The sequence below is a fragment of the Sorex fumeus genome, unplaced genomic scaffold (assembly GCF_029834395.1).
Source record: "Sorex fumeus unplaced genomic scaffold, SorFum_2.1 ptg000054l, whole genome shotgun sequence".
NCBI classification, from domain to species: domain Eukaryota; kingdom Metazoa; phylum Chordata; class Mammalia; order Eulipotyphla; family Soricidae; genus Sorex; species Sorex fumeus.
Window position 1 is genome coordinate 41807628 of NW_026606111.1, and position 25953 is coordinate 41833580.

Below are 25953 nucleotides of genomic sequence, written 5' to 3' on the forward strand. Positions count from 1 at the left end.
CTGGTAGATGGGTGACCACGTGGTCTTTTGACATCCCGTGGAATCCAGTCAGTAATGGCTCTAGTCCAGCAGTCGTCTCTAAATCTCATTATGTGACCAGCCCATCTCATTTTTGATGCCTTGGCAAATGAGACAGCGTCCCTGATTTTTGATCTTTGACGGAGGTCGAAATTCTGGATTCTTTCTCTCATTTGAGTGAAACGTGATACTCCAAGCATAGCTCTTTCAATTCCTCTTTGGGAGACCTGAATAGCATTCTCATCCTGTTTGTGTAGGGCCCAGGTCTCTGAGGCATATGTTAATACAGGAAGAACAGTGGAATCAAAGAGATGTGCCCAGAGCCGGAGGTTCTTCGTCCTCTTAGCTATTTCTTTGATTCTCTTGAAGGCAGTCCAAGCCGCTCTCTTCCTCCTGCGCAGCTCAGGTGACAGGTCATTTGTCATGTTGACTTCTCAACCTAGGTACACATAACTGTTGCATTCTGGGATGGTTGTTTCGTTGAGAGCGAATGGAGAGTCAGGAACGAGGCTGTTTCTCATAAACATTGTCTTTGTAAGATTCAGCTGTAGTCTGACCTTTCCACACTCATGGTCGAAGTTGGCCAGCATTTGTGTCGCTTGGCTAATGTTTGGTGTTATTAGAAAAATGTCATCAGCAAATCGGAGGTGGTGTAGTTGCCGACCATCTATCTTCACTCCCATTCCTTCCCATTCCAGTCGTCGCATAAAATTCTTGAGGGTGGCACTGAAGAGTTTTGGTGAAATGGTATCACCCTGTCAACCCCTCTCTTGACAAGGATGATTACTTCCTTGCAGAATGGTGACATCCTGGTAGTGAATCCATAATACAGCTCACGAAGGATCCTGATATATTATTGAGTTTGAACACCCTGTTTGGCTAGGGCTTTGTTGACTGCTTTCACCTCAACAGAATCAAAGGCCTTCTTTAAATCAATGAACGTTACTCAAATCTTTTCAATAGCCATGTCCACCTGCCGACATACCAAATTCCACAGAATGGATATGTCGTTCCCAATGTTCTCCCTTCCGAAGATGGATCATAAATAAGAATAAAAGATTAAAAGGCATGATACATGTAGAATTCATTTTTATTTAAGGAATTTTTTGGAGAGGGAAACTACAAATTTATAGTAATAAAGGTTTAAAAAATGTATTTTATAAAACTCAAGCAGTCATATGTTCCAATAGCAATACATTTACCAAGAAGTAAGTCAATGTTCTACCAAAGTCCAAAGAGGATTCTTTTCAAACTATAAAAACAGTTCCTCTTAAACCTATTGAAAGAAGAAACTTCGCATGAGAGAGACAGTACAACATTAAAGTATACATGTGATAGACCCAGTTTAGTCACAAACAATACAGACTGACCCCTGAGATCTGCCAGGAGATTTTCCTGAGCACAAAGTCTCATCACTGGTCAGAAGAAAGAATAAAAGAAGAAGAAGGAGAAGGAGGATAAGGAAGAGAAGGAGAAGGAGAAGGAGGAGGAGATGGAGGAGGAGAAGGAAGAGAAGGAGAAGGAGGAAGATGAGGACGAGGATGAGGAGGACGAGGAGGATGAGGGGGGAGCGGGAGGAGGGGGTAGAAGGATATTTTGAAGAGTCTATTCACTTAGAAGTTCAACTTAATATATTTTGGGGGCAGGGTGGGGGGCACACCTGTCAGTGCTCAGGGCTTACTCCTGGCTTTGCACTCAGGAGTTAATCCTATTGGTGAGCAGGGGACTGTATGGGATACCAGGAATCAATTCTGGGTCTGGGGCTGTAAGGCAAATGCCCTATCCACTGTACTATTATTCTGGCTGCAGAAATTCAAATTCTAATGTGAAACTATTTGGTCAGTGTTATTAAAAATAAAATCAAAAAAGATAAAAATAAAAAATAAAACAGAAGAGTAAAGGGTTTAAAGAGCATATAAAAGTATACCTTGCATGTAAATATCTGTTTTGTGTATAAAATATTGAACTTTATGTTGAATGTGCTAATTTGCTGTCATTTTACAATGTAAAGCACAGCTTCACTATCACTCTTAAAAATAAACTGTAATCAGGAAGAAGAACTAAAAAGAAATCACACTTCCCACTTAGCAATCTAATATCCTATAGTTAATAATGCAAAATATTCTATAATTGAATTTATAATAAAATTTTAATATCCATTTTAGTGTGATGATTATTAACAAAATTGGTGAATATCTTTCTAAGCATGTTGATTTTGAAAAGTCAGAGTAAGGTCTGGCTGTCATTTTAGACTTACACTCAATAAGGACTCTTCTCACTACACAAGTGGTTACATGCTGTAACATAACAAAAATGAAATTTGAATAGAAATTTTCAAAGATTTTAGAAAAAGACTCCTTTGAAATAAGAACTAAGGATTGTTTCACATCAAAGCAACATTGTAAAACTGAGGTTGCTCAAAATAGGAGACTAACATTCAAGAATAGTCGAGATAAGTACCAGGAGGTTCACTCCATGGCTTGAAGGCCAGTCTCACATGCTAGGGGAAAAGGCAGCTCAGATAGCAAAGGGAACACCAAGTAAAGGGTGTTGGGAAAACCTCCCAGGATGGGAGATACATGTTGAAAGTAGACTATGGACCAAACATGATTGCCACTCAATTCCTCCTTTGCAAACCTCTCCAAAAGGAGAGCGAGAACAAAAGGAAATGCCCTGTCACAGAGGCGGAATGTGATGGGGGGTATAAGGGGTGGGAGGGATACCGGGATCATTTGTGGTGGAGAATGGGCACTCGTGGAGGGATGGGTACTCGATCAATGTATAACTGAAACCCAAGCACAAAAGCTTGTAAGTTCACAACTGTACCTCATGGTGTTTCACTAATAAAAATTTAAAATAAATAAATACATAAATAAATAAATAAAAACTGAGGTTACCAATGGTGTGTTATAAACTTTTGATATTTTAAAAAACTTTCATTTATTTATTTATTTTTATAGAATCACCATGAGCTACAGTCACAAAACTTTCATGATTGAGTTTCAGTCATACAATGATCAAACACCCATCCCTCCACCAGTGTACATTTTCCACCACCAATGTCCCTTCTCAAGGGACAATGTTCCACCACCAAGGTCCCTTCCTCACCCCTGTCCCAGTCCAAAATCTTTTATTTTATTTGACCCATAATGATATTACAAGTTAGCATTATTTGAGAGAGTTATGATGCAGACGTCATATTTTTGTTATAAAAATGATCAATTACATAATTATTAGTAAATATTTTTACCTGTGAGAGTTAAAATTTCTTTCTGGTTAACATATGTATAATAAACTTTATTTTAAATGAAATAAATGACTACAATTATAAAACCACATGCAATCTATTTATTCCAGCTATTTAAAAATCTCTTGGACTGTTATTAGTAATAGAGTACTGCCATTGAGTTATCATTTTAATTCAATTTATTTTCCATTTTTAAAAATACTTTATAAAGTGAATGTTATTGTAGTTTTAGTAGAAACATGGTACTGTTAAGTTTTAAATTTTGACATCTCCAAGGCTACATGAAACAACCAAAAGATAAAGCAAACAAAATACTAAACAAAACATCTCCAGTAAAATTTGGAAACATGAAAACACAATGCTAGTTTTAAAAGTAGCTAAAATAAGTGAGACCATTGAGACCTACCTGCACAATGACAGTGTTTGGAATCAGAGTATGGAAGAGTCAACAATAGTAGTTCTCAAAATTCAATAATGAATCAAAATGCATTCTTTGTTGAATGTTGAAGAAGACTTCAGTTGTAGTGTTAACAACTGCAAAACAACTCTTAACTACAAAGGGAAATTTTAAGGGGAAAGATTATCTGGAAACAACAAGTTTCTTTCAAAATCACAGATGCAATATATTCAGCAGTGCTCAATGCAATGTTATTAGTAACAACAAGCAATTGGAAATGAAATGTGTCAGTATAATGAAGAACGATCCAGTAAATAATATTGCATTTAACCATGACAAGAGTTAAGCTACTTATCGCTAAACAATAATAAAGAAAATATGTGAATTTTTCTTCCGATTCTACAGTAATGTTATCAAACTAATCTAGCTATTCAGAACAATTATAAAATCTAGTTGAAAAAGCAAACTAAAGAAATAAAAAAAGTAGAGCAACTAGGGGTAGGTCAAAATCCCATAGAGAAAAATATGAAACACACTAGGAAGAATGTAATACATATCTAGGCTTATTCTTCATGGGTGATTTGATCAGTCACATCATGAGACATAGACATCAAATTGAAGTTGTCAATGATATCTCAAGGCTGGATGACAGTGTTAGTGTTATGTTAGTGTTCTATAGCTAAAGCAACAGAAACTTGAGAGGTCAACATCACAGAGTGTAAAATTAAAGTCCACAGTCTACATATAATTTCCCCTAAGACACACTAACTCCTAATTGTTATGGAAAGGGCTAGAAAAATACCTAGTGAGACAGGGAAAATGAAAGACTAAGGACTAAGATCTTTCACAGGGTATATATATATATGTATATATATATATATATATATATATATAGTCAACAATGGCATCTTCCCGTGTTGCCACAATAGTGCCAAAGAGCTCCCAGTTGGTGGTCATTCTGGGAGTTCTCTTTTCAAACTTTGCAGCCCTTTCTCTCCGCTCTGTAAAGTAGAATTTTTCATGAAGGAGACGGTGGTTCGATCCCGTTTGGAATTTTGGGACAACAGCGACATCGGTCAGGCAAAACCATTGATTGAATATGATGTGGTCTATTTTGTTGTGGAATCGCCCACCGGGAGACTCCCATGTCCAACGTTTAGATTCAGCCTTCTGGAATCTTGAGTTACCATGGATGGTCTTGGTCAACATGATGAACTCAGACAGTCTCTCACCCTGTTCAGTCCACTCTAGGCCGTGGGTCCTGATGTGAAGTTCTTCGGCTGAGCTTCTCGGTTCTATATTGGCATTAAAATCACCCACAATGATTTTGTAGAAGGTGTGGTCTTCTTTATAGAACTTCTCCAGCTCCATGTAGAACTTCACAATTTCTCCTTCACCATAATTGGATGTTGGTGCATAGACAATGAAGATAGAAACTGCAGGCAGTGAGCCACATCTATTCAAATATAAACGTCCGATTCGGGTTGTTAGGCATTCGAATGGATCAATGCTCCTGGCCAAGTTTGTGTTGACAAGGACACCGACGCCTCTGACACCTCCTTTATCGCATGTTCCGAGGAAAAATTCTTCTCCAGTGTCGAAAACGGCATGGTGATATTTGTGCCTTCTTGTCTCAGTCAGACCAATGATGTCGTACTTGATCTTTCACACTTGTGCCATCAGGTCCTTGATGGATGCATTTGATGCTAGCGTACGTGCAATGAAAGTACAGACTATCATTTTTGTCTTCCTTCATTGTGGCAGCCTAGTTCGGCCTTGAGATTTTATTGGCCTCTCCTTTCTCATCCTTCTCAATGCTGCCATATTGGTGAAGCCTTCAGGGTCAGGGGAATGAGACCCATTGTAATTACTGGTTTTGGCATATCGAATACACAACAGATAGCTTGCAAGACACTGCCATGCGTGCGGAGTACTCTCAGTAGCTTGCCAGGCTTTCCGAGAGGGATAGAGGCCTTTGGGGCAACCTCTAATCGCCCTTGTAGGTGTTACCATATTTGAACCCTATCAAATATGGTACGGAAATTCTGGAAGATGGGTATTTAGTGTCTTATAATGTGTCAAAGAGGCCGCGCGGGTCCAGAAAGTGTCCTGGAGTGTGGCGGCGGAGGTAGTGGAGGTAGTGGAATTCTGCCAGTGAGGTATTTATCTGGTACCAGTAGGGGTAGGGTGGGTCTTTTGTGCGCAATCCAATTCCTGGATCTCATACGCTACCTGTCTGAATGCAAGGTTCTGTCCCAATGGAAAACCAGCAGGACTGTACTACTGCACAAAAAGGGAGCCATCCATGACATTGGCAACTATCGCCTGATCTGCCTATTGTCTGTCATCTACAAGTTGTTCACTTCAGTCATCCTGAATCGTATTGGCAGAACACTAGATGAAGGACAACCATGTGAGCAAGCTGGGTTCCACAAAGGATTCAGCACCATCGAACATATCCACACGATAACCAAGCTCATTGAGGTTTCTCGGGAGTTCAAGATGCCGCTCTGTCTAACGTTCATTGATTTAAAGAAGGCCTTTGATTCTGTTGAGACGGAAGAGGTCATTGAAGCCCTAGCCAGTCAGGGCATTCAAGCTCAATACATCAAGATCCTCCATGAGCTGTATTACGGATTCACTACCAGGATCTCACTATTCTACAAAGAAGTAATCATTTATGTCAAGAGAGGTGTTCGGCAGGGTGATATCATTTCACTGAAACTCTTCAGTGCCACCCTCGAGAACGTCATGCGACGACTGGAATGGGAAGGAATGAGAGTGAAGATAGATGGTCTGCAACTACACCACCTCCGCTTTGCTAATGACATTGTTTTAAAAACACCAAACATCAGCCAAGCGACACAAATGCTGGCCAACTTTGACCGTGAGTGTGGAAAGGTAGGACTACAGCTGAATCTTACGAAGACAATGTTTATGAGAAACAGCCTCGTTCCTGACACCCCATTTGCTCTCAACGGAATGACCATCTCCGAATGCAAGAGCTATGTGTACCTAGGTCGAGAAGTCAACATGACAAATGACCTGGCACCCGAGCTGCGCAGGAGTAAGAGAGCGGCTTGGAACGCCTTCAAGAGCGTCGAAGAAATAGCTAAGAGGACGAAGAACCTCTGGCTCCGGTCTCATCTCTTTGATTCCACTGTTCTTCCTGCATTTACATACGCCTCAGAGACCTGGGCCCTACACAAACAGGATGAGAATGCTATTCCGGTCTCCGAAAGAGGAATTGAAAGAGCTATGCTTGGAATATCACGTTTCACTCAAATGAGAGAAAGAATCCGGAGTTCTGACCTCCATCGACGATCAAGAATCAGGGTTGCTGTCTCATTTGCCAAGGTGTCAAAAATGAGATGGGCTGGTCACATAATGAGATTTAGAGACGACCGCTGGACTAGAGCCATTACCAACTGGATTCCATGGGATGTCAAAAGACTGAGTGGCTGCCCACCTACCAGATGGTCAGACTGCATCAAGATCATGAACGATTGTTTTGAGGCTCTTTATGTTCCTACAGCGAACAGACTCCATTGGGTTACACTAGCACGCGACAGGGACAAATGGAGGCATTACTGGCACCCGCTCGAGCAAATCGACGATTAACAGGAAGTCAAGTCATCAAGTGATATATATATATATTCAAGTAAACATTTTTAATAAAATGTATAAATATTTTTCAAATTTACTAAAACCATATTTGCAAAACAATAGTGAACCAAATTCCCAAAAGTGAGGTCATTGACCAAAAATTCTACATCAAAATCAATTCAAATGGATAATGTATGCATTAAAGATTCTCAACATTAGTCATAAGACAAATCCAACTTATAAAAATAATTATCACATACACACTAAAAGTCAAAATGAACAAAAGTGACTTGCTTAATATAAAATTGTGGCAAATATTTGGAGGTTTTATATCCTGTTTAGGAATGCAAATTGTTACAATGATTAGAAACCTCTTTTATAATTATCTAGCATTGGTGAACATTCATTTTGTAAATCAATAATTAATGTATGAGATTTAAAGTCCCCCATATGCACACTTGCAGACTTAGATGCAGTAAAATAAACTGCCAAATTTATTTATAGTGGCTCTATTTTAATAGTCCCAAACTAGAGATAGTCCAAATTCATGGCTACAACAGATTATCTATGTAAATTCTGTGATAATCTGTTGTAGTCATGAATTTGCACACATAATGCATACATGAACATTATAAGAAATAAAAAGTATAAACTCTGCATGTAACAGAATGAATGAGTCTCAGATGTACAGTGTTCTTTATAGAGAATACCAAAAAGCATAAATAATCCATGGATTTTTTTATATGATGCTCAAAAAGGTAAATAATTCTTTTTATGATAGAAGTCAGAATAGCAATAACTACTGCCTGAATGAGTCATGAAGGAGGATTTGGGAAATGATGTGATGGTCTACCTAAGTGTTGATTTTATAGATACTTACAGTTCTACATTTATGTATTTATATGGTCTGTTATAATTAACTGTTCATATTAATAGGGAAACTTTATGCACTGATATAAAAATGATACCTTGTTAGTGAAAAAGGAAGTTCTAAAAGATGTTGATGCTATATAATATTCCCATGAGAAAAGCTACACAGTGAGGACAGTGCTTTCCTTTTTATTTTATTTCATTTTTATTCAACGTTTTCATACAGAAACATTCTAAAGTTGTAACTAATGCATTGCATCTCTCCTCAAAGACATAAGAATTTGAAGCTGTCTTTAATAAAAATCTTGTATCCTGATATTTGGGGTTTGTAAGTTCTATTTCCTTTACATGCACATAAAATTACTCCTTATATATACTAGAGCAATAGTACAGTGGAAAGGGTGTTTGCCTTGCACATGGCTGCCCCAACGTTCAATCCCCAGAATACATTTCGTCCTAGAGCATTGCCAAGAATGATCCCTCAGTGCAGAGCCAGAAATAACCCCTAAGCATTTCAAGGTATGTCACCAAAACAAACAAAAATACTCCTTATATAATGAGTTACATTTGGGTAGCATGCTTTAATATCTTCACATAGATCAAAATTTAATACTTGTTCTCATATGTATATTTTATATTTTTTGTTGGGCATTTTCTGCCCAATGATTTCACCTGGATGCAAAATAGTTCTGTCTGTGGAACAAAATTCAAAAATCATAGAAAAAAGATAAATTTCCTATGAGGTTTTTAAGTTGGTGTTGGAAGTAATATAAAATTCCCTTTTAGCTGTAAATAGTTGTGAAGTTTCCTCCCCAACTACACTCCAGTCCCCTGTTGTGGCAGCAGAAAGGACTGGCCAGGATCTTAGAGTAGCAAAGATACAGAAAGAAGCCAAGTGCCCGATGGCAGATGGCTGCAAAGAAAGACGAGGTATATACACAGAATGGAATACTAACCAGCTCTCAGAGGGGATATTTCCTCTTGCTCCAGCATGGAATTGGAGAAGATCTTGATAAATGAAAGAGTAGGAGAAAGGCAAATGCCAGACTGTTTCACTCATATTGGACATATAAAAAAACGAAGCAAGGGGCAAGACAAATTCTTAGACTTTGTTATCAGAACTGAGTTTATGATGGGGGAGTGGGTAGGTCTGGAGGTGGAAAGGGTTAAGTGGTGGTAGGATTCTGACACCTGGTAGTTGACATGGTGTGACTGTGACAACATACATTATGAAAAGATGTGAAATTGTACTCCTAAAATACATTCTTGCAAACCAATGTTACCTCATAGGTGTGTGTAACAAATATCGCCTCCTTTGTGAAGACTGTGCATTGATGGCATTTGATTTATACAAATGGTTTGTTGAGCTCTGAAAGAGAAAGGAAAGGTGTGGAGAGGAGAAAAATGCTACATTTGGTATTTATCTTGACACAAATATACATACATTGCTGAAGAACCTCCCTATTTATGAATGTTCAATTCCACAGTCTTGTCTTGGAGAACATAAGTATATTGGTGTTCATTCCATTTTTATCCCAAGTACCATTTTCCCACAGATATCTTGCAAGTTCTGTGTGTTCTGATAGCATAGTTTGAAAACTATTCTGTTGTCAGTGATTTAATAGCAACTTCAAGAAAATGACACACAATGTGGAAATTTTTAAAGCAAAATAACTTTTTGCCAGTGTCCTTGTTCCTAATTTTCATCTTGGCTCATGTAAGTCTGATTTTCTTTTGTTGCTTTGGCTAATGGCACTTAACGGCACTAAGTCATCTTTGCAGAGCTTATCCAGAACCATTTTGTAATGAAACCAGAAGGAGATTTGAAATGTCTTAACGGTGCTATTCCTTTGTATGATATTTTTTCATAATTTCGCTCACCAAAGATGAAAATAATTATTCTAGGAGCATTAATTTCCATTTAAAATGAGAGGTAGAGATGATTAATGTCTAAAGTTACTCCTAGAATAGGTGTGATGTCAAATTGAGGGTCCCTACATTTCTGAAGTGTTATTTTAAATTCAGAAATTATGATACTCAGTACATCTAAATCTCCCCGCCCCCCCCCCCCCCCCCGGATTTTGTCTTGCATCATCATCTATGAAGAAGTCCTCTTTAAGTTGAGTGGTAGTCTTTCCTTGACTTCTTTATTTAGGCTTTATTTAGGCTTTATGTAGCCTTTATTTAGAGCTATGGGTTTTAAGATGTATTTTTAGGGTACTTGGGATACTGTAGAGTCTGGAACTTTATGTATAAACATCCCTCCATCTATTAAGTTGATAGGAAGTCTTGTGCCACTGCAGGTTAGTATCCAAGTAGCAGAAAGATTTCTGTTAGAAGGTGCCATGAAATCAATTCTCCAAAAGTGTCATTTGTTGGTGCTTGAGCAGGGGTGAGAACTGCCATCCCTCTCTTCCTCCAGGCCAGTTGTGCAGTCGGAGCTATCCCAGTCACTTACAGTTATCTGTTATCCCTCCTGTGTCTGGTTCCACTCTTTAGATTCTGCCTCGCAGCTCTTCAGAGGGTGCAGACAAGGACAACAATCTCTATCTTCAGTTTGAACTTTTGTCAAATCACAGTCTCAGTACTAGCTGTTTTAGACACAATGAAGGTAATTGTTAAAGTCTATGGATATTGTCACTCAATTTAGGCAGTCTAGGTGGGTGATTGTCCCAGGCGTTTCTATAACAGTGCTCCTCATAAGCCAAGGCCAGTTTTGAGAGGGAAAGAAGCCTTGTGTGAGAAGACCACAGGACTCCTTCATTCCTAAAAGGCTCCACTATTGAAAGGTTTCTAAATTTCAAGAACAGCTGCCTGCATCGGGGTGTCACGAACTGTGTTAAGTCTCCTTTCACTCATCCCCTCCCCTCACACTTAACCTATGTACCAACCAGCGATGGAACACTCCAGTGATCCTCCAAAACTCCATCCGCAGGGGCAATGGGAGTCTTATGCCTCATTCCTGCTCCCAGATTACTTGCCAACTATCTTGGCGCTGCTGTTCACCTAATCTTCATGCTCCCTTTGGAGCATGAAGCCTTGGACATGTCACCCACCAATGCACTGCTGCTCTCCAAAGGAAAGTTCTACTTTCCATGCCTTGTTGCGTACAGTCTATGGTCCCTCTCTTCCTTGTGCAAGTCACAAAGTCCAAGAAAAAGGGTGTGAGCGATAGGACAGTGGTAGGGTGCTTGCTCGGAAGTGACTGACCCCAGGTTTGATCCACAGCACCCCATATGGTACTCCAAGCCAGCCAGAATTAAGCCCTGATCACTGTGCTTCTGGCTCCAAATCCAACAAAAACAAACCAACCATACAAAGCAGCAACAACAAAAAACACGCAGAAGCCCTGGAGGTACAATTGGTGACATTATTGTTTCTATGCTTTTCAAGCTTTTCTGTAGCTTCTCTCCATGCTCACGCTCCTTCTCAAGTTGCTTGTAGCCCTTTCCAGGCATATACTTCAATTGTTTGATATTTCAGTTGAAAATGTGTGAAGAAAGAGCTTGGCATTTCTACTAGTCTGCCATCTTACTGGAATTCTCATAGAATAATGTCTTTCCACAAGCTTATATTTCTAACACTGATTTTTATTTAAAATAGATTTTGAGATAAAAGATAAATTAGTGAAGGTTTATAACACCCTGAAGATATAGCGAGGAATCTGGTAACTTAAAGATTCAAAATTTAATATGCTCGATAAATTCAGATAAATGTCTTTTTGTAGAATATGTTTCATTTATATATATGCACTTGTGTTATATGGTTTTAATACTGCTATTAAAAATGATATTTGTTATATTCTACTTTCTTTTAACCATCTAAAAAATTAAAAAATTTAAGAAAATGATATGTGCTCCTAAAAATATTTTGTTTCCATTATATTTCTGGGATTTTTCAGAAAAATAGCCAGAATGAATAACTCAATATGTTGGTGATTTTCATAGAAATATTCTGAAAAATTCTTCCAAAAACTGAATAATGATGCATAATATTTTAAATATAAATCAAATATTCTGTAAAATTATTTCTTTTCTATGATTCACCTATTAACAGGTGGTAAGGGGTAGGGAACAGGATAATCTGGGAGTGATTTGCTCAAAACAAATGTATAAAGAAAAAATATTAAATTATTACCTATTTGTGATTGATTGAACGTGAGTTATGAGTGAACAGTTAAAGAAAATATTTCAAGCAACTTTAATCTTATTTGAAAGAACACAGACAAGAGGGCGAGAAACATTTTATTTTGTTGATTACACAACCAGATGATATTTAGCTCATTATTTTATATTGTTATCAACATTATAACTTTTGAAAGATAAATATTAACATTTTATGATTGTTCTTCAAACTATAATTAATTTGTATAAATTATAATTATGGTAAATTGCAATATACAGTTTTTCAGTCTTCATTATGCCTCTGAGAGGTATCAGGATATTTTTTATGAAATCCCTAATAGTATACAGGGAAACAGGGGAATAATTTTCAGAACATTCTAAGGCCATGTTGTTTAAGATTGGCACTGGTAATATATTTTTTGTTTGTTTGTTTGGGGGCTACACGAAGCAGTCCTCAAGTCTTATTCCTGGTTGGGTGTCCAGGCATAATTCTTGGCAGATTCTGGGAATCATATAGGGTTCCAGGGATAGAACCTGGCTAGGTCACGTACAGAACAAGTGCCATATCTGCTGTACTATCAGTCAGCATTTGGGAACAGTATTTACCTTTGATAGTTTTTTCTTACATTGCCCAGTGCCTAATATAGTGCCCTAGAAACTATAAAGTATGTTTAATAACTGTTAAATGAAAGAATTGACGGAGTAACCATTCTCTTCTGTAAACGCTAATACTATACCATATTTGCTCACTACTCCTGGACATCTGGAGGAGCAGAAGAGCAATAGACGTTATCCTCTGTCTCACACAGAGGTATTCATCACTGCCTGAAGGAGCTATAAAAGATAGTATTGTCTGACCAGTCTTGAAGTTACACATTCCCAGACCAACTGATTGGTATTGTTACTAATCAAAGTTCATTGTATTTTTGGCTTTTGCTCAAGAGTTATATGCACCGTCATGTGTTTAAAAGCAACTTCTTTCCCAAAAGCCACAGAAATTAATTATTAATAATGGATACGTTACTCGTGTCCTAGCCTAATGACTTTTCTAAAAAAATAAAACAATGTTATGTTTGTTGGACCTAAAGATTATATTCAGTTAAAGTCCTTGAAAATAAAGTACATGGCTAGTGTGGACACTGGTTATCTTGGACATTGATGAGTATAAGAATAATGCAAGAAAAAAAATAGTTCAGTGTACTTTCTGAGTTAATTTGTCATAAGTTGAGTTGCAACTGTAAACATGATAAAGATCACAGTGGCAGAGATTTTTGACTTGATAGAAAAATGTAGTAAAGAACAAAAGAGTTTATATCACTTGGAGACTAAATAATTATAAAACTTGAAAGCCATTCCAAGTGATGAATTGTCAAGTAAGTGAAAGGCTGTCATTCATTTCATTGGCACTGATAACCAATACTTAAAATACAAGTAAGACATCTCATGAAGCATATATGTTAAAATGTCTTCCTTCAACTGTGGTGTCATTCATGTATTTCCTTTTTGACGAAGAAGAACTATTAAGCTACGCAAAGTAATTATATTGATGCGAAGTGAAAAATAGTCTTGGATCTGTCACCTAAATTTAGTTATTAATCTAAAAATTTCATTCAGGTGACATTTTCATTAGGGCACAGTCTGGAAAACTCTGAAAAGTCTGAAAATATCATTTGCTTATACTTAAGCAAACTATTTGTCAAATCTGTTTAATTGTATTGTCTATTTCCATTGGAGTGAATTATAATTTGAGATAAATCTTAGAAATAAGATTCCTCAAACGTTTCTACTCCATCTTATGGCTAAAGTCAAGATTATCATTGGAGTTCTAGGAGCATCACAAATGCTAGCTGACGTCTACTCATATATACTCCATATTATACTCCATTTTATGGCTAAAGTTGAGATTATATTTGGAGTTCTAGGAGTGTCATAAGGAACTCTTGTGCCATGATTACCAATTCTTTGGGAATTGTCACAAGTTAGAAAAAGTATACATTGACTTAAATTATAAGCATCAACTTATTAAGAAAATTGAGTTTAGATATCAACTTAATTCACAACAGTAGCTTTTATATAAACATCTATACCTTTAAACTTAAAACACAATGCATTTTCACTTAACAATAAATACCTAACTAAAGTTGGGAATTTTATTTTGTAATGTCTTAAATACACTTAACAGACCATTATTGAGTAAACTTGAGAACAATTCTTTTCTCATTTGGAAATAGAAAAATATAAGCACTCATACCTAGAAATAAAATGCAAGTAACATATTCCTTAGCACCAGACCCTCAACATGTTGTTTATCATCCAATCCCTTTGCCCACCATTTCTATTTATACCAGGCAACAGAGTAAAATATTTTCAAAGAAATTCCCTGGGCTATTATTTCAATTGCTTGTGACATTGTGGACAAAATCATCCCATTTTTGGTCTTAAAAATTGTGTAAGGGCTGTGCATGTGCTTATTGTTCTTGTTGCTTTTGTCCTAAAGAACTGGGCTGTGGTGATTTCTGTCCAGGGTTCTGCGCAGGAGTGACAGGAAATTGAAATCCATAGCCGTTGTATCCATCCAAGTAGACACACTGGAAGAAACTGATGGGGTCTAAGGAATAAAGAATGACAATTAATTGAAATGATCAGAAAAAAAATCTGGAACAGATGTAAAGGACAATGAGTAGCTTTAGAACAATGGGTATGGACATGGGTTCTGCACTAGAAAACTTTGTGGAAAATAAAGACAATAAGCACCTCACAGAAAAGTGAATTAAATAAATAATCATTTTTGAAATACTTGAAATTCTTCCTGGTACAAAATATTTCAATAAATAATAAATTAATTAATGACCTGCCAAAGACTAGAGATGAAAGTTGTAGAACACGTGCCTAGTACTTACAAAGCCCTGAGTTTATCAGACACTGAATGCAACTCATTTCCTAGCACCACTGGGTGTGATCCTGACCTGAACACTGTACTGTGAGTTCAAGTATTGCTGGGAACGGCACTTAATACCCTTTCCCCCAGCTCACGCTGCTTGATGTGGCTCTTACACAAAACAAACCAAAACACTAAAAAAATTACCTTATATAGAAAGTCAAGTGCCTCATTTATGGGAATCAACTAATGTGCCTTCCATTAGAAAAATAGTTTCATAGTAACCAATTTTAAATCATGAATTTGTCAATATACAAAGTAACAGGTTTGTGTGTATGTGTGTGTGTGTGTGTGTGTGTGTGTGTGAGAGAGAGAGAGAGAGAGAGAGAGAGAGAGAGAGAGAGAGAGAGACTAAATCAAAGAGAGCCTGTGGTTTCTAGTCTTAGATTTGAGATTTCCCAGTTTCCCTTTTCTCTAGAGGCAAGCACTGTTCAAATACGGCATAGTTACTCTGGGAATAATTCTTTGGGCATTATCACTGTTGTCAGAGCAGAAAGCAACAGAGGAAAGCTGCAAGTTCAGGCAGGCAGAGCAGCTCAATGATCTGAACCTGCACTCTGGGAGCTGCAGAGCATTAATTCTAGGCTCCCAGTGAGCAACTTTGTCAAGAATTGCCAAATTTACTCTCTTCTGAACAGAAAGAACCTGCAGTATTTTCCATCCTATCCATTTGCATTCTGTAAACCAAACTGACTCTTTGTAAATGGCCAGGAAAGGGAATGAGAAATGAAGTTAGTGACAAGGGGAATATGGAGAAAAATGTCAAATTTACATGAGCATAATTGTTTAGAAGAAATAATAAGGCAGGACAGGAACAGAAAAAAAGAGATAAATGGCAAATTGTTATAATAATTTTATTATCATGGGTATCAGGTGACTTTTATCATTGGAATTTTGATCAGAAAAATAGTTTGGAGAAGTACTGAATATAGTTATATTTCTTTTTATTTCATCTAATTCAAAATTATTTTTTATTTTGTTCTAAACTCACACAGTTCATTCCAAATAAAGCTAGCCTAAGCTAGAAATGAGCACCAGTCTAAAAGTTGAGGAAAACATCAAAAGCAGGCCACTTTTTAGCCACATACTATCAGAGATTGCAGTGCTCTCATACATTTATTTAAGTCAAGTTGAATAAACTACTAATAAAAATATCATTATAACTGAAAATTTTAAAGGCTTTTATATGACTTATAAATAACAGGTTATGGGACTTCTTAGTAGCAAGATAAAATAGAAAAAAATTTCTAAAGTATATCATCAATTAAATTTAAAGCAGTTTTAATATTGTTTTTGTTTTCTTGTTGTTTGGGGGGCCACACCAAGGAGTGTTCAGGGTTTACTCCTGGCGCTGTGCTCAGGGATCTTTCTTGGTGGGTCTTGAAAGAGCATATGGAGTATCGGGGATTGAACTTGGGCTGGGCCTTGTGCCAAGCAAGTGCACTACCTGCTATACAATTGCTCTAGTGCCAGGATAACTTTTATCTGAAAAATCACATTGGTTTCACTTTTTTATTCTTTTAATTGAAATTAACAAAAAATTGAAATTCAACTTTTTTAAGAAGAACAAAGTTGAACAAAAAATTTTAGTCCAGAATCAAAGAACAACATTAAAATAGTTCACTACATTTTCAAAAAGAAGTTCATCCCTTTTTATGTCATGTAAGAGATACGTATTTAGAGGCTGGAGCGATAGCACAGCGGGTAGGGCGTTCGCCTTACAAGCGGCCAACATGGCCGACCCGAGTTCGATTCCTCCGCCCCTCTCGGAGAGCCCGGCAAGCTACCGAGAGTATTCGATATGCCAGACACAGTAACAACAAAGTCTCCAATGGAGACGTTACTGGGCCCGCTCGAGCAAATCGACGATCAACGGGAGGGCCTTTACCTTTTATTCTTTTAATTACACATTTTATTTTGAGGTCAGGGCAGTGTTGTAAACACTTGTAAAACATAATATGAATATCCCATGTATACCTTGCCCATTTTATCCTAAAGTAACTTCTTTATAAGGTATTGCACAATAAACTTAGCAGGAAGTTTACATTGATGCAATAAACATATATTATTAAAATGTCTTAACATTTATTTGTGTGATAAAAGATCTCAATTGTTGTTTGACTCCCTATATTTCTGTTAAAATAGTTTTGAAGTTATATAATAAAAACCTTTTAATAATCTATTTCAGTAATCACCATAACTAAAACGGGTTTAGTAGAATTTTCTTGTTAATCAATGAATTAACCATTACCAAAGAGTAGGAGATGATTTGCTAGTGTAGGACTCATTTTAGTCATTTCTACAAAAATACCTTTAAGAATTTTAGAATGCAACTAACATTTTTGATATAGTCAAAAACTATATATTCTATATTTTAAAAGATTTCTGAGACGCAAACTTGTGTCGTACCCATTTCAAAAATTTCTTCCTTGACTCTGCAATGCTGGAGCGATAGCACAGCGGGCAAGGCATTTGCCTTGCATGTGGCCAAGATGGATGACCCGGTTCAATTGCTCCACCCCTCTTGGACAGCACAGCAAGCTACCGAGAGTATCTCGCCTGCACGGCAAAGCCTGGCAAGCTCCCTGTGGCGTAGTCAATATGAAGTCTAACAATTTGTTGTGAGACATTACTGGGCCCGCTTGAGCAAATTGATGAACAATGAAAGAACAATGCTACAGTGCTACTCTGCAATGACTTTAATATATTTGTGAATCCAAACTTCATTGCTTTACCATCTGAAGAAAAATGTCTAATTTGGAAGTACTGTGATAATGAGAACCTTGGATATTGAATTTTGAAACTCATATGAATATTGATTGTCTACTAAAATCAATGGCCCTAAAGATAGAATATTAAGAGACTGCCACATATCTAGAAAAATCAAAAAGGGACTTTCAACCTTTAGTGATTGAATTTCTTAGAGATATTTTTACACGTTCTTTCTTTTAAAAATAAACTTCACCATATAACTTTAGCTATCTTATAGACAGTAATACACAGTTAAGCACATAATCAGTTAACATGTTCAGTATCAGAGCTGAGCAGAAGAGTTTGCTTGTGATAAATGCTGCTTCAGTAATTACTTTGTAAAGGTAAAGGTAAAGGTAAAGGCCCTCCCGTTGATCGTCGATTTGCTCGAGCGGGCCCAGTAACGTCTCCATTGGAGACTTTGTTGTTACTGTGTCTGGCATATCGAAGACTCTCGTAGCTTGCCGGGCTCTCCGAGAGGGGCGGAGGAATCGAACTCGGGTCGGTCATGTTGGCCACTTGTAAGGCGAACGCCCTACCCGCTGTGCTATCGCTCCAGCCTCTAAATACGTATCTCTTACATGACATAAAAAGGGATGAACTTCTTTTTGAAAATGTAGTGAACTATTTTAATGTTGTTCTTTGATTCTGGACTAAAATTTTTTGTTCAACTTTGTTCTTCTTAAAAAAGTTGAATTTCAATTTTTTGTTCACCTTTGAGATGAACCCAATAGTTTTATTCTAATGATAGTTTTTTTATTCTTAATTCTTTGATGGTGATATAACATCAGATATTTATATTTATTTATTTTGATTTGGGGGGCACAAAAAATTTGGGGTCACTGCTTAGGGTTTTCTCCTGGCTCTATGCTCAGGGTCACTCCTGATGGGGTTCTCAGGACAACGTGTTGTGCTAGGAATCAAACCCAACTGGCTACATGCAAAGCAAATACAAAGTTGCTTTGCTATTGTTCCAGCTGATTTTTAATGGATAAAACTAAAAAATAAATAGCGTATGTAGTCCTAACTATTGTGCACAAGCATATAGAACTGAAATATATAAGGAGGTAAGATATTTATCCCCAGTGAATAATGGCTTCAGTCAAAAGATACATCTGATGTGTTGTTTGATCAATAAGGGTTATTGACAGACATTCCTTTCTCAGAAGTCTTTAATGTAGAACACTATGCTGAGCGTGAGATTTGATTAAAAGTAGTTTTATATTTTAGAACATATAAAACAATTTATAAATTTGAAAGGAATATCATTTCTTAGCATTATTTTAGCCACAGAAAAACAATTGAAGAATGCCTGATATCCTGCATCTTTTTACTATCTGACTCAAGAATTTTTTGCTGTCATCAATGTAACATGTATTTCTCTGGTGATGAATAAATTGAAGCTACCCATTTGAATGTTCTTTTATAGGCCTGAAGTTCTTAACTGGTATTCAGATATAAAGGTTTTGAGGTGGTAGGGTTCCAGCAGAAATTTGTAAATGTTAAGATGCAAGTATATGCATATATGCATGTGTGTATGTTTTATAGATACATTTTAGATCTTATAAAATTAAAATAAAAAGATAAATTAAAAAATCTTTCCTCTCAAAATTTGATCCATTTTTAGTTTCACTCAAAGAACTCATACAAATTCAAATTTATTGCTTCCAACCCATATTTGGAAAAGATCACCAAGTGATTAATATATAAAATCAGTTGAGAAACATTACTTATAAGACAAAAATATTGAAAATTGGATTTCTTAATTATTTTAAGTCTAAAATTTGTCATTAAAAATATTTTAGAACAGCATAAGTCATATCATAAGACTCAGACATTCATTCCCTTGTTTTTCCTGGAGCACAATATTTTCTCACAGTTAATTAATTCTGAGAACTGCTGCAAACTTATATTTTGGTGTCAAAAACACTTCAAACAGAAGTTTTAGTGTTCATAGGGAAATTTCAAGTCAAGTGAAAAATATTTCACATATGACAAATCAAACTATAAAGTCAAGAAAAACTTAAGAAACACACACACACACACACACACACACACACGCACACACACTAAGGCCTAGAGAGATATTACAGCAGGAAGGGAGCTTGTTTTGCTTGCAACCAACCTAAGTTTGATCCCCGGCATATATTAGGGTCAGGAATAATTCCTGAGTTCAGAGCCAGAAAGTAACCCCTGAACATCACTGGGTGTGCTCTTCTCCCAAATAAAGAAAAGAAAACAAACACAGAAACAAACCACATCAAGTTAATTGAAACTCTTAAAATACAGAGAAAGATATTTAGCTTTGGAAATATTTGCTAATGATCACACAATCAGTTGTAGAAGATTTTTTTTTGATCTGTGGAACTTCTTTTCTTCCGTTTGTCCCACTATGCTTCTTCTGTGTTTCTGCTGATAGTACTGAAAAGTTGCCTGTATTTTTGTTAATCGTAATGTATAACTTAATAATTGAACATTCATGCTATCTTCTTGCTATCAAATAACATTCCCCTCATCCTAGATAATATACAATAATTTTGAAATACAGCTCTTTTAAGGAGATTGGAAAATAAATGCAGCTATATTTTTATAAATAAAGTTAAAATCATATAGTATTTTAAATGATGTTTGTTTATAAAACATGTCCACCATCAAGCATTCATTAGAATAAAATTGAAGATTTGATCAATAATAGATAAATTACTAAAATAGTATAATTTTGACAGAAAACGTATATCACAGATAACACTCTTACCTCTAGCTTTCTTTGAAGTTGGAGCACCTTCAATATCTTCTGGAGAGTAAAGAAAGGACACATTAATCCATGTTCATTTCTTACATATTTCAAAGATGTTCCTTTTATTCAAAGACTTTATAGAATTATGGGTTCTATTAAACATTAAGCTTATCATAGAGTTCCAGTATCTCTATAATCAAGAAATTTCTGATAAATAAGTTAACTTCTTTGACTTGGAGAGAAGATGGGTAAACAATGGATGCTGGACCAGGACTTGGGTCAGTAAATTAGTGAAGTTTGGCAAAAGAATAAAGAGGAATGTTTTATACTTCCCAAAGAACATATCTTCCTTTGAATTCTAAAACTCTATTTTAAAACTACTATCCATCAACTTTGAAATTTAGGAAGTCTGAGGTAAGTACATTCATTTGCATAAAGAAAATCTAGCAAAAACCTCACACATATTTTATTAGTGCACTAATCAGATTTGATAATTTTGACGATTTGAAATAACATTAATGATCAAACTACCAAGGGGCAAGTCAGGACAGAGGAAATGTCTTATGTATGAAACCCTAACAATAACAGAATTGTAAGACTGGTGCCTAAAATAAAATGAAATATTAAAAAAATCAAATCAATGCTCAGCTAAGTTCAGAATGTCTCTTTTTAATTTTTGATGAGGGGACACACCTGATGGTTCCCAGGATTTACCGCTGATTGTGCTCAGGAATCACTCCTGGCAGGGCTCAGGGGACCAATATGCTTCTGGGGATAAAGAATCCATGTCTGACTGATGCAAGGCAAGTGCCCTACCCACTGTACTATTGCTCTGGCCTGCTATATAATGTCTCTGAAGGGACAGTTTGTAAATGTTTTACTCTTTAAAGCATTTCGCTAGCAGGCATTAGTAAGCTATTTGGGAGGTATTTGTTTGAGATAATTGTAATTATATAATTAAATGCTATGTAAATTTTCAAATAAACATTTTGGCACGTGTTATTGATTTCTAAAATTCAATCATTTTTTTAACCAAAGACACCATTATTTATAAAGTTATTGATGACTGTCATTAACTATTTTTAAAAGTCAGTTTTTGAGTATTTAGGTTTCTTATAACAGTTATTTACTAATAAATAGTATGAAGTAAATGTGACTTTTAGAAAAGATGTTCTATATAAAGGTCAAAATGAAAAGAAAAAACAAAATTACTGTATTTTTTTTCCTGCCAATGACTTAATTTTCAAACAAACCAGTTTTTAAAAAAATCTATTTAAATACAGACATAATTAAATAAAACACTGGATGAAAATATCATAGTCTTAAATTGACTTAGTAACAGCATTGAAGGTTCCTGGTTAAATATCTGGTGTTGTATATGTAAAGAGTGATTTTTCAGAACAGAGCTAGGAGGAAGCCCTGAACACTTCTGAGTGTAGCCTTTCACCCCCCACCAGCCCCCCCCCAAAGTTACTTGAGGTAACTTAAGATCTATATTATAAACATGATGTCAGAGTTCTTAGATTATTTATTCATTTATTTATTTATCTATATAGTAGGAATCTCTGCATTTCTATGGAGGATATTTACAAAATTAAAAGGATACACATCCTTATTACAAAAGAATATGCTTTTTATTAAATAAATAGGTTATGACCTTCAAAACCAAGATACTGCTTCTTTGGATCTATTTGTTAGAATAAAACTCTTAACTGCTTCTCTTTTCTAAATTTTATATTTTGGCCCAACATAGATTAGCTTTAGGTAGTGAAAGCATCAGAGCTGGTTAAATTGAGTCATGTGTCAATCACTCTGCTAACCAGAAGGAGAGCAGAGCCATATAGAAGAGAGTAAACTATAAGCCTAGGGCAGTTGCTATAGAGATCCAATCTCTGTTTAAGCAACTTAACAGCAACAGAAATCTACTGAACTTGAAATAATTCACTGTGACTATTTCTGTTCAGAAGGCAAAAAGAAACAACATACTTATAGTCCATTTACTCTTAAAACATGTGCACTGATTGAGTAGCAGTTTGGATAAAACAAACACTTGACTCTGGAAAGGTATAGTCATTACCTCAAAAGACATAATGATATGTGCTCATGAAAGTGTTTTGCTGTTTTAGGAGAAAGAGTAAAGAAGACATTCTATAAAAGACTTTAATTTGAAATGGGCCCCCATTTCAAGGGAGGGAGTTTTAACCAAAAGAAGTCAGAACACGGCATGATTTCAGAGATGTTCATTCTTTGACACAGTGGAATTAAGAGTCTTGGGTCTATGAGACTGTAGACAGATATAAATTAGGCAAGCACCGTGTTGGCATTTAGAAAATTATATATTTGACTGTATAGATACACTCCATAGGCTTATAATTGGAATTCAGCAGAGATTTTTTGTTGCAGGAAGTTAGATAATATGGACTCTAGTCTCATACAAGTGATAATTATGGTGTATAATGATATGCGTTTTTAAATGCATGAACTTGATATAGGAATTCTCAAATTTTAAGAACTTGAACATTTATCACTCCCAAAAAGTAATCCAATCCCATTTCATGTTCTTATAATGGTGATCCAAGTTCATGTTCTTATAAAAGTGATCCTATTTCATGTTATTATAATGGTGATTTGTTAAATGTTTAAGCCAAATGCAGGTCAAAGTACTTGAGAAAGCAAGAATTTATGTACTACCTATTTAAAAATTGACCTTATGTCTCTGACACAAAAACATAATTAAAAAAATGTAAAATAATTAAAAAAAAAGATGACAGAAAGAGCAAAATGGTAACTTCCAATATAAGAGTTATAGGGAAAAAATTAAGTTGTTTTTACATCTGGTCTTAAACATTTTATAGAAAAAAATATATTTCATAAAATATCAAACACTTTCCAATCAATTTATGCTTAGTTTATATTACAAGGATAAAGAATACTTTGGGTTTTTTTTAAATTTCTGGGCCATACAAGGTTGTGCACAGCACTTATTCCTGGCTCTGCTCAGTGTTCACTCCTGGGGGTTGTTAAAGGGACCATATGTGGTGCTGAGGATTAAATTCAAGTAGGACATGCATGCAAGAAAAAAGCACCTTACAATACTATCTCTCAGGCACCCAAAGAAATATTTTAAATAAATTAAAATATGTAAATGGTCTAAAAATTTCAATGATAGAGTCAAATATCAATGACATTTTGCAATGTGTCTCCTTTTTCTACATTTTTCAAAGCATCCCTCTAAAAACTGGATAACAGAGATATATTTAAATCACAACACACATACATATTACTCAATTTAAAGTATATATTAAGTATCTTTTCTAAGGGTTTTGTAATCTAATATTTTCTTCATAAAGAGGATATAACTCGTGCACCTTCAGTCTCTCTCTCTCTATATATATACACATATACACAATATAAAGATGTCAAAATATTTAAAAATGTTCCTAGTTTTATAGTCAAAGTAAATATTACTTTGTGATTTTCTTCTATTTGTTCATTAAGAAGTAGTTACCATTATAGCACTGATAACAAGAGCCATAACGATAATTTTGATTTTGAAATACTCTATTAGGTACTTTATATATCTTTTCACTTATGTCCAACAACATATCTATGAATTAGGTAAAAGAAGTCACTATTAGTTGAGAAAAAGCATTAAGAATTTGGGGGATTGAAAAAAAAGACTTCTGAGGAGAAAACACAAAGGGCTGGAGCACATATATTACATATGTGTGCCCCAGTTTCTGTCTCTAGTGCCATAAGGTCCTTTTGACCCTTGAGCATTGCATTGGGAGTACCAAGTACCGCCCCAAATGGAAGATTAATGAACTAATAAGAATTTTAAAACAAATTCTTTCAGTCAGCACACCATAAAGTGCTGGGTGAAGGTAGAAAGATAAATTTCTTACATTTCTACTAGTTTCAACTTTCATAAAAAATTCTTTATCTGTACTTGAAATGAGCTTTGTCATAAGCCCCAAAAACAACTGAAAGGAAATAGAAGCCTATCTATAAATTGCAGCCTAGGAGAGAAAAAATAATATTTACCCAAAGAGATAGAATATATGATAGGCTACAAAGGCAGTGCTCAAGAATGATCAAATATTTGTGGGATGTTTGCAAAAGTGGAATAATCTTTTCTCCTTAGAGGCTAAAGAAAAATATATTGTAATATATCTCTTTGGAGACAGCCTATAAACAGTGATAAACATTCGAATATTGAGATAAAGTAAGAATGTGCCTGGGAAATAAACTGGCAGGACCAAATTTTAGGATTCAGTAATATTAAGAACATGGAAAATTGAATTTAATTGGAATATGTGATAAGGTAGATTCATTAATCATCAAAAAGGTTTAAAGACGCAGGTCAAGCCTGGATCCTAAAGCCTCTACATGCTTAGTCTAAAGAAGTACAAAATTCATTCTAAAGTTGTAAGAAATAAGTTTTTAACATTTTCTCTAGTTTTTAAATTAATTTTATATTTTGAAAAACTATTAATAAAAATGAATAGGAGAATAGGAGAATGCTATAAAAGTGTGCTTGCAAAGGTTCAGAGTATACATAGTAATATCATGACTTGCCAATTGATTTGGAGTCAGAGGGAAGGATTAGAAATTAGTCAAAATAAAATTGGCACTTTTATATGGAGCTAACTAAAAAATGGAGGTCGGGGGTGACAAAATCTTTCTCTCTGAGCTTTGCTAGGAGTAATGGTGTAAGTAAACCAAGAGGGTTAGGTCTTTAGGTCAGAGATTGAGGTTGAGACTCAGGTTATAAGTAATTTGTTTTGCATGTGCAAGGGTTCTATCCTCAGAACTTCAAGTTCTGTCCCCACTTCACCCTTCACCATCATAATCAAGTGTAATCTGGTGTACCTCATGTCCCACTGGGTGTGGCACCATTTATCTGAGCATTACTTGGAGTGAACTGCAAAAAAGGAAGGAACTTGTGCAAAGCAAAGATGAAGTTGAAAGTTGAAAATATGGAACAAGGGTGGGAATTATTAGTTAGGCTTCTGAGATAATTTGGGCATTTTCTGTGGAGTCTGCAAGTGAGTTTCTGTGGTACCACTCAGTAAGACTGAAAGCTTAGGCTGGACAACTGCAACAAGAGTTCAAGGAGAGAAAGAGAGAGAGAGAGAGAGAGAGAGAGAGAGAGAGAGAGAGAGAGAGAGAGAGAGAGAGAGAGAGAAAATGAGAGAGAAGGAGAAAGAAGGAGGAGGAGGAGGAGAAGGAGGAGGAGGATGAAGAGGAGGAGGGGGACGAAGA

General features: G+C 35.8%; 1 protein-coding gene across 9 annotated transcripts in view; it reads right to left on the reverse strand.

The window, feature by feature from the left end:
- Window positions 1-13109: 13109 nt before the first annotated feature.
- The window catches only part of TRDN (triadin), a 426217-nt gene continuing 413373 nt past the window's right edge, over window positions 13110-25953 (reverse strand). For 7 of the 9 annotated variants that reach the window (XM_056125005.1, XM_056124999.1, XM_056125002.1 and 4 more), the window contains 2 exons: window positions 20707-20745; window positions 13114-14870 (listed from right to left, as the gene is read on the reverse strand). In XM_056125005.1, the coding sequence (XP_055980980.1) occupies window positions 14731-14870; window positions 20707-20745 (179 nt within the window). In that variant the 3' untranslated portion in view covers window positions 13114-14730. Of the gene's footprint in view, window positions 14871-20706; window positions 20746-25953 lie in introns of all 9 variants that reach the window. The other 2 variants (XM_056125007.1, XM_056125000.1) reach the window with 2 other exon arrangements.